This window comes from Papilio xuthus, unplaced genomic scaffold (assembly GCF_000836235.2).
Source record: "Papilio xuthus unplaced genomic scaffold, Pxut_1.1 DF827756.1, whole genome shotgun sequence".
NCBI classification, from domain to species: domain Eukaryota; kingdom Metazoa; phylum Arthropoda; class Insecta; order Lepidoptera; family Papilionidae; genus Papilio; species Papilio xuthus.
Genome location: NW_013530893.1, coordinates 3,952,490 through 3,962,484, shown reverse-complemented (window position 1 = coordinate 3,962,484; position 9,995 = coordinate 3,952,490). Strand labels below are relative to the sequence as shown.

Genomic DNA, 9,995 nt, shown 5'->3' with positions numbered 1-9,995 from the left:
TGTTATGAGCGATTTAAAAAATAACGTGAATCTTAAGCGTAATATTTGTTTTTTAATAAACAAATGATAAGTACTTTTAAACTTAATTTACTGTAAGGTCTCTAACACACCGCCACGAAAGCGTAACCGAAGCTATTTAATTAATATCAACTGAGCATAGACTTAAATTAAAATTCCAAATTTACGTCAACCAAACTGCGTTCCATTTTCAAAACGATAATGGAACGCAAAAAGTTTTTATATCTTTTGCGATTTATTTCGCTTTGTTTAGCTTTCCTGAGTGTACTACATGCTTGGTTTAACCTTAAGTAGGTTTAAGCATTAAATCACTGATTTAAGGGCATGTTTAACAATAAAAGTCAAACTTCGACCGGTTTATGGTTGAAACAGGTTGGCAACCTTTTCTCCGGTATGGTACGTCATAGTTTGGAAGCGAGAAAGAAATTTGTACACAACTTTCTCTGTGAACGTCCGGGTGTTAATTTTCGTCACCTCTGTCTATTTCTATTTGTTTTAATTGTTAACAAGTAGCTTCTAGTTTATGTTAACTCTATGGTTAATTTAATTGAAAATTAAAAAGACTACATTTATTTATTTCAGACTGCAAAAGGGTAATGCACAATTATCAGCGAATTATCTGTCGGGCGCAATTCCGTTCGAACGGAATTAAAAGGAAACTTAATTAGTAGTGTTCATCCAGATTATGTTCTACATCTATGCCAAATTTCAGTCGGAAATACCTCCTAACAAACATGTATCGAATAAGAAAAACCATTCGCATTTATAAAATTAGTAAGATGTAATAGTAGTCTTCCACTGTCGGTTTAAAACGGAACAAATGGATATAATTGAATTATTTCTACAGTGGAAGCTCACAGATTGTCATTATTATCAGACTTATGACAGAAAGAAAAAGGCGATGAGTTCAAATAGTCAACTTTTGACCTCAATTTGTCATCAATCTGAGTAACGTAGAAAATAGCTACCAAGGACAATTATTAATATTTTTTCTCATTTTTTAATAACACAATATTTGTCAATATAATGAATTTAATATAAAAGATATAAGAAAGTTGTACGATATTTTTTCGACGTATAAATCCGAGAAAGAAGGTGAAAGTGATACGGTACAAAATATTATAGATATACCTATATGACTTATAACTTACTGGTAACAGTTTTTATTTCTACATATGTAATAATAAACAATATATGTCTTAAAATAAGCGTCTCTATATTTATACACTCGCAGACGTAGCCGTCGGCGCAGAATTAAAAAAAAAATGTCTTGACAGACAGACGGACGGACAACAAAGTGATCCTTATAAAGGTTCCGTTTTTTTCCTATAAGGTACGGGGCCCTAAAAAATGATTAATCAAAAGGTCTATTGATGTCGTTGACCCCTACAAAGATAAACCTTCCAAGGCCCTCTTTTTAAATAAACAAGACATAATAAATCCATCATGAAATCGACAGCCAAATAGCAGTTTTAAACTTGACCGGAGAAAGTGGTCGAAATTACTCCAGTTCGACTCAAACGAAATGAAAAGTACGCGTAAATATGAACGAAAGATAGTTGTTTACGCTTGAAACAATATTGAGGTGCTACTATATACGAATATAATTTATCCATGTATGGTCCTATGTATGGATCTATTCTTGACTTTTTCTTTCGTTGTCAATAACGATTTAATTTTTAAAAATAAGGAATGAGAAGTGTTATTATTTCTAAAATATACAGATTATTCATGGTATCACAGATTTCTCTATTTTTTTTTGTCTCTAGTCTTTTATGGATTTGTTTTTTAAAAATCATTAGAATTTTTTTAAACGTAAACCTGGCAGCTAATGATTTAATCTATCCACACAATATTTTGTTTTGATTCAAATAATGTAAAGAAGAAAGGCAACGCCGATGACGTGTGACCTCAATTAAATCCAGTAACCAAATAACAATATCACTAATGTTATAAACGGCAATTTTTAGATGTATAAATAGATGGATGTTTATTAGAAGGTATCTGCAGAACGGCGTTTTAAGAATACATAGGCTAATAATTAAGTTTCTTTAAAACAAAACAATAAACAATTCTTGTTTGTTGTCAAATGCTAGTCACAAACTCAGGATGAAATTTCTCTTCCAACCAACTACAACTTAATTAATTCCAGGCATGTAATTATGCCTATTCGGTTTGAATTTCGGACTATAATTTGCAATTTATATTCCGTGATAACGCTGACGTTTTCTCTCCAAAAACCGAAAGTTTGTCCCAGACCTTATTCGGCTTGTATCTTTGTCATTTTTAGCTTGATTACAGTTATTCTATACTTTATGTTTTTAGTGCCAAAACACCACTACTCATGGACGTCGCCAGCATAGGGTCCAGGCTAGATCTCAAGAGGTGACAGCAGTCTATAATGCCCCCACCCCTGGCGACGCCCATGCTTCACCAGAAACAATGTATATCGGTTTTTTCAAATACACGAGAATAAACAATTTACAAAATTAGGTCATAGTATGATTCCTTCATTCATTGGACGATTAAGGGAGGTGGAACTAAGAAATTTGGAACACCCACTAAATCATAATTAATTCTGTCTTATTACTTTGTTTTTTATTTGTTGCCAATGGTTACAACCACGTGGTTCCCCCCACTACCCCAAATCTCAATCAAGAATTTGTCACTACCGATGTGACCGCAAGCTTAAACCTATTTACAGCTTATAAACAAACTTATAATAATAAACATCAGTTGCTTTAAAACAAATCAATTAGATATGAAAACAACTAGCGGAAAAAGTGGGCAGACAGAATCAATAAAATATAGTTATAAATATAGGTCACCTATCTTTATGTCATCAGGATATAGTGTAGCTTCCCAACAGTGATAGAATCTACAAAATCAGTTCATTAGTTTTGGATACTATTACAAATCATCAAATGTTACCTTTTTGTTATATTATTATAGATTAATAAATATATATTATAGTATCAATATAAGATTTATTTTAAAGAGAAACTAACATAAAGTAATAATGAGGAATATATTCAACCCAGATTTACCTCGGCTACTTACAGGTTTCTATGAAATTATCATCATATTAAAACATAATTAAACTTAATGTAAATTACCTTTATCCCAACGCTTCTCAGAAAAAAAACACAACACCACAGATTAAAAAAATTATTAAAAAAAATAATGTTATTGTTTACGCGCGTATGTAGGATATAATTAGAGGTCAATTTAAGTTAATCTCGAAACACATGCTACGTCCGAGCTATCGGGTAAGTTACTAAGTTAGATGAGGTAAGTTGTGAGAGGGGCGATGAAAGGCGGACCTCTCTGTCGCACCTCTTGGAAGCGATAAGGATGGCCAGATTTCTTATCGATAAATCAAATCTTCAAAAAAATGTTGTAGTGTTAGAAGACTAAAATAAAAAAAACAGTGAGAGTATTAAAGGACGTTATGCAATAAACTCTTAGATTTCTACCGATTTTATTAACTTTAAGACCTACATTTGTTATAGGTATATTTTAACGTAAAATTAATTATTTAAAAACACTTTTTTCATTCATTTGACACAAAAAATAAGCAGTAACTAAAATTACATTTTTTTCTTTTTGACCAGTGCGAATTGGCTAGAGATTATTGAATATTATTTTTTAATCAACTGATAAGCACTATTCAAGTGGAATATTCGTACATGTGGAATTATCGATATCGACATTTTGTTAGAGACATCACTATCATTTGCCAAACCATGTTCAAGAGCCAGTTGAAGATCTAGGTCTTTGACCGAATGTGCACGCCGATTACAACCATACTTATAACCGAAAGTTTAACTTATCGTAACTTTTAACTATTCGATAGTGTTAGTAGTATGACAAATAGTATTATTATTTATCAAATGTTACCTTACAGACAAAAGGAGCCTTAGGGTTGCGAGGTTGCTATATTGTCAAATTTGTAAAATATAATTTAAATAATATTCAGATGGCGTTAGAGAGATAATAAAATAATAATAAACTTCTGTAACAAAGCCCTAATCTGAAATAGTATTAGTTTGTGAGTTAGGTGTACCACAAAACTACACATATTGAGGGGTCATGTTTGGCTCTCTTTACCCGCCCTATAATGTTTATGGTATTTTACTAATATTGGTATTGGTTTTCTAATGGATTTATTTATTTACGAGTGATTTAGTGAATTTCCATGGCTAAAATACAGTATAAGTTTGTGCAAAGACGATGAATTTTTGTAAGAGTTCCTACTGCCATGTTAGAAATAAATCGCAATACAATTTAGTAGTTATAATTATTTCGGTAACATAGAATAATAATGAATAAGATTTTGAGTTTTTAGCAAATTAAATGTGAAAAGGAAAAATCAGTAAAAGAATAATTTCATTTAAGTATTAAATAACGAGTTTTATGTAAGACAAAAAAATAGTCGAAACTTTAAGATTTTACATTAATCTTAGTTAAACTTAGTTTAAGTTATAAAGTAGTGCGAACGGGCCTTTTGAAAGCGACAGCTTGTCGTAGGCACGCGGTCACTATAAACGAGTCAAGTTTAGACGGCATTTTCCGAGATCCGTCTGACAATTACATCTAGCCCTTGACCTAGTTATTTTTCCTCAAAGTCAAAATCTATCATACTAATATTATAAATGTGAAAGTTTAGATGGATATATGTTAGTTAAAGTTATCTCTGGAACAACTCGCCGAATTTTGATGAAATTTGGCATAGATGTAGAACATAGCCTGGAAGAACACATACGCTACTTATTAACCTTTATTTAATTCAGTGCGGACGGAGTCGCGGGCAACTGATAGTAACAAATAAAAAAGAAGTGTGGAACTTAATAGTTTTATACGTTACCAGAATATATGTTAAAGTAGTCATATTTCTGGCTAAATGAACTTAGCCATATGAAGTTAAATAAATGTTACTTCTGTTTACCCCAGTCATATAAGAAGATACATGATTTATTTCACAAACAATTAAAACTGATTAACAGGTTTTTTACAAAACATTTTTTTTGGGGTGGTTCAAAAAACCATAAAAATGTATTCCGATACCGGGAATCGAACCCGAGCCTCCTGGGTGAGAGCCAGGTATCCTAGCCACTAGACCATATCGGATATTGTTAATTGAACGAAACAACAATAATGTTTGTTGGTGCAAAGTGAAGGACAACAAACTATGGAAGATATTAGAAAAAGCCAATCTCCAGTGGGGAGATAAAGGCTGATGATAGTTTCTGAAGTCATATAAAAATTAATGCTATTTTCATATTTTTACAATTTTTATCTGAATTTATATGAATGTACAGTTAAATAATTTTCAAGGAATTTTAAGAATATTTAAATTAGGAATTAAAAGATATTAAAAAAGAAGCTTTTTAGTCGAAACGTGTTTTGTAGAGTTTCCAACTATAAAAATATATTTTCTTCTACATTTTGCTTTGCTTTTATAATATTTTTTTAAGGCGCCATCTATTTTTATATTTATATATAAAAGTGCCGTATTTGCCGTCTTTTGAAAGGTTAGAAAGTTCAATAATTTGTCGATAGATGGTGCTCATGTAGGCCGTAGAAAAATCTAAATAATCACAATTAAACTGCTATTTTCCAATTGTGTCAAATTATCGTGCTACTGAAATCTATTTTTGTTAATATTAATTTCTATTCCTTATCAAATTGCTCAAACGGCTGCAGCATTTTATTTACATAAGTGCTTTTTTGCTTATTTAATGCCATTCTTTGTAACGTTAAAATTGCTATTTTTTTGTTACAGGCGGAAAATAAATTTTAAAGGAGTACAGATTTGAAGGGAGGTTATATCCTATTTAATAGATTACTAGTAATATTGTGAGGATATATTTAAGTGGTAGGTCTTAAATAGCTAGACGTAACAAAGAGGAATAACGTACTTTGACGAACTTTTAAAATACTTACAAAAATAGCGATACTTATGTTGTCTTTTTAACCGACGTCAAAAGGAAGGAGGTGATCAATTAGACTGTATTTTTGAAGGTCATCTTTACTACGTTAGTTATATCCAATAACTCAATAACAAATTCGGATTATCCAATTTTATCAAATTTTGCTATTGCATTCTCGTAGGCACCTTCTCAGGCTTAGTGTGTTTCTTTCTTCATATGATGTTAGTCGATTTTAGATGTTTTATTTTTAACCAGATGCTGTTTTTTTTAATATTCAATGATCTTGGTGACCATGTTGAATATCTTAGCTAAGTCTTATAAAAATGAAAATGTATTTTAAAAATATAAAATAAGTCTAACATACACCATTGAACCTAACTGCTAATTGCCAAAAACACCCACAAACATATTATCATCTCAATTTTTTCAATGATAATAAGCAAGATCACATTATTTTATAAGATGTGTTTCTTATTATTTATGGGTTTCCACATCGGGATCGTGAAGAAAATTGGTATGCGATTTTCTCGCACACAGATCTGATAAAACTAATGTCCAACAGACAGACTTTCCAAAAGATTATCCCGCTCGCTTATCGTTGTTATAATGAACTGAAAGCATTTTATCAATACAATCTTTTACTCGGATAAAGATAATTACGTACAGATAACATGTGATATGAAAATATGCCGTTACATGTAAACTATTGGTCTCATCCATGTGAATGCTAACTGGACGACGACCACTGGATTGTCTAATATATCACCCATTCTAAGTGATGGATAAAGATCTTCGTTAGCTACATTTCCGGGACTGGGTTGGGAAGGTGCGGGATAGGGGAAAGTGGAGACACACTTCGGCTTACTGCGTCACCCTAGTTATTTTTATGTACTCTTTGGATGTATAACATCTTATGTTTCGTGTGTGTTATTCCTTATGCATTACTACGCCATTGGACAGATTTTTATTAAACTTTGGTAGAGTTTTTAAGAAGGCAGAGAAGATTTTAGGAGTTGTAAAAAAAACAAATAAAACACTTAGTAACTGTTCACGCGCAAATAAAAAGTACAATCTTGATAAAAATATAAGTTTTGTTCTAAAAAGACTAGATGGCGCTGCGCTATTTAAATGCCCGCAAGCGTTTTGTTTTACTGTTGTGTTGTGATTGCGCTTAACGCTAATTAAAATTATTTTTGTTTCATTTATATGGGTCCCGGGGCTTCTTGGGTTCGTGTACACTAACTTTTAAGTATAAGCTTTGTTTGCTTTTTATCTGGTTTTTTACCATTTGTTTCTGAGACCGAAATCTCTGTATAAATCATGTCGTTATCCCTGTCATTATCTTTAATAAAATAGAGATAAAATATGATTTATACGGACATTTTGGACTCAGAAACCCACGGTTAAAAGAACTTCGTTCTATACTGTATTAGGTTTAGAAATAATAATCAGTACTTTATTGATATATGCGTTTATTTTTATTTTTACAATATATTTATACATATTTATTATATTATATATTTGGTATATGTTGTATTATGTTTATTATATATATTTTATTTAATTAGACAAAAGAATAATACATAATTATCACAGTTAATACTGCAATACGAGAATAAATATATATATATAAATCTTACTAATATTATAAATGCGATTTTCTATCTACAGAACTTTGCACGGATCTCGCTGAAATTAGGTATAGATGTAGAATACAGTCTGGAAGAAAACATAGACTACTAATTAAGTTTTTTTTTAATTCAGAGACGGAGTTGATAGCTAGGTAAATAAATAAAATAAATGAATCGTGGATGCGGTGGGCGAAAGATATCGTGCGGATGATTTACAATATTAAAATAAAATTGAATAAAACATAAAAAAGCAATGAAGAAAAAATAAAAAATAAATTAAGATTTAAGCAAATGATTTTTGGTATTATTTTATGAATATATTTACATATAAGAAATAAATACGTAACTTTTTAATTAATAAAATAATTTAAGTTACCATTAATTATGAATAAAAAATAATAATAACTAACTATAAATAAAATAAATAACTTAATACTAAATTAATATAAAACAAATCTGTTCTATAAAACATAAAAAAATACTTATATAAAGTCTAAAAATGCATTTCAAAATTATTTTAAACATTAATTATTTTTAGTTGAAATTTCATCAAAATGTCAATCTATTCGGAGTTTATACTCCGACTTAATAATCTTGATACTTAACTAATATTGTCATAAGGCATATAACTATTGTAATCAGCATCATAAGCTCGTCTATAACCACCATGATGGCCATGTTCATGTTCATGGTGTTCTTCATGGCTGTGTGAATGGTGATGAGACACCTCAGGTTTGGTGATAATCTCATATGTAGTAGATTTATGACCACCACCACCTTTCAATCCTACTAATGCTGATAAAAGGAGTGACATTAACGCCGTCATGAGAGCCTTCCCAGCTAGTAACGCTAGCGCACCTAATGCCGCTGCACCTAATGCACCTGAAAACAAGAAAAAACCTTTAATAATATCAAATATGACTGTTATAACTATTTTTTTTTTTCAAAAATTTAAAAATAGTAAAAACAAAAATAATTGCCGATTTTTTTTAACAGGCGCCTCACCAAATTGCTATCGAAATCAGTTTTAGATTACAATATTTTGTTTTTAAAAGTACAAATTTTCTTTACATTACTACATTGATGATGTATATAAGAACTACGACGTTCTTATATAAAAGAGGTTCTGGACATAATTATCTACTGTTAATATTAAAAATTATTGACTGTTTTATTTATAACATTAAAATGTACTTTTGGAAATTTATACTCATATTTAACTAAACTTAAATAATATCGTTCACCTATTTACTAAAAAATAACATAAAAACATAGGTAAGTAGTCTCTACAAAGTTATGTTCCTTTACTATATTAAATCCTAGAAGTAACTTAAGTTACAAATTGAAGCATCTAACTTTGATTCATCTAAATTATTCTTAAATCACAATAGAACAATATTGATAACTATATCGCTAAAACCCTCGAGTGAAACCATTAATAATTACAATATTATCAAAATAGTGTATTTATAATGCTTTTAAATCTTATACCCACCTTTCATCATCAACGCAGCAGCAAGTAAAGCGCCACCGCCACCTCCTTTGCCGCCACCTCCTAAACCACCACCACCTCCTTTCCTCCCCACTGACTCTCCATCACCATTAGCCATATCTAAGGCCTCTTGCGATGTCTTCGGATCCAATAACTTATATCTCAAAGAGTGACCATCCAAATAATCTTGTAAGCGGTAAATAAGAAACCTATTTAATTTCTCTTCCAGTTTCCCAGGGAATTGGCGAGATAATTCCGCAGCCATTTCCTCAGGGCTAGTATTCGATGTGTAGTTTTCCTTAACAATACTCAATCCGGGTAGAAGTGTTAACTCATCTTTTGAACTTAAATCTTCCAAGAACGATAGTACGTGTATTTTTATACATTTTGCGTTAAGGTTATTATTACATTCTTTATTCAAAGATCTTCCAGATCTTTCGCTAGTGTTAGTTTTTTCTGCTTGAATTTCATTAGATATAGATCCGTCTATTGAACAATTAATACGGTACACACATAGCACAAAGGCCGTTGCTTTCAATAAACTTTTAAACATTTTTGACACTTTTTCACAACACTTTTATTCAATTTTGATGCATTTCCATCGATGTTCAAACTTGACTGATACAATTTGAACTAAGCTAGTTTATTTTATACCAATCTGAGTGGAAAAATCAAACAAGAATTGACGTGATTGTTAAAAAGAGCAATTTAAACGGAATAACGATAGAATGGTATCAAACATCTCGGTTGAATGTTGACAGTAAAAAAGTTGATTTTCACTTGAATTAGTTTGAAGAAAGTGTTACTAAATGTATTTTTATTATAAAACCGATTATTTAAATATTAAATAATCTATTGTTATTCAGAGCGTCGATGGCTAAGAAGTCAAGCACTTGACTTGCAATCTGCAGGTCCTCTGTT

General features: G+C 30.7%; 2 protein-coding genes and 1 non-coding gene across 3 annotated transcripts in view; all 3 read right to left on the bottom strand.

Moving 5' to 3' along the window:
* The window catches only part of Osi17 (DUF1676 domain-containing protein Osi17), a 23,417-nt gene extending 20,136 nt beyond the window's left edge, over window positions 1-3,281 (bottom strand). The window contains exon 1 of the mRNA XM_013309924.1: window positions 3,135-3,281. The gene's annotated coding sequence lies outside the window, so the exon portion shown is untranslated. The remainder of the gene's footprint in view (window positions 1-3,134) is intronic.
* A 1,795-nt stretch (window positions 3,282-5,076) lies between these two features.
* TRNAE-CUC (transfer RNA glutamic acid (anticodon CUC)) lies at window positions 5,077-5,148 on the bottom strand. Its single transcript has one exon. It is a non-coding gene; the product is annotated as a tRNA-Glu (tRNA).
* Window positions 5,149-8,183: 3,035 nt separating this feature from the next.
* On the bottom strand, window positions 8,184-9,681 carry LOC106116101 (uncharacterized). The gene is made up of 2 exons (XM_013309841.1): window positions 9,078-9,681; window positions 8,184-8,464 (listed from the first exon to the last, which is right to left on the bottom strand). Exons 1-2 carry the CDS (start codon window positions 9,625-9,627, stop codon window positions 8,184-8,186), a joined length of 831 nt encoding a protein of 276 aa, XP_013165295.1. The 5' UTR covers window positions 9,628-9,681.
* Between the last annotated feature and the right edge of the window lie 314 nt (window positions 9,682-9,995).

Excerpts from the sequence above, each read along its gene's own strand:
- LOC106116101 (XM_013309841.1), bottom strand. The coding sequence starts at position 9,627 with ATGTTTAAAAGTTTATTGAAAGCAACGGCCTTTGTGCTATGTGTGTAC. Across the intron at positions 8,465-9,077 it reads TGCTGCGTTGATGATGAAAG|GTGCATTAGGTGCAGCGGCA; the intron begins GTGGGTATAAGA and ends TCTTGTTTTCAG.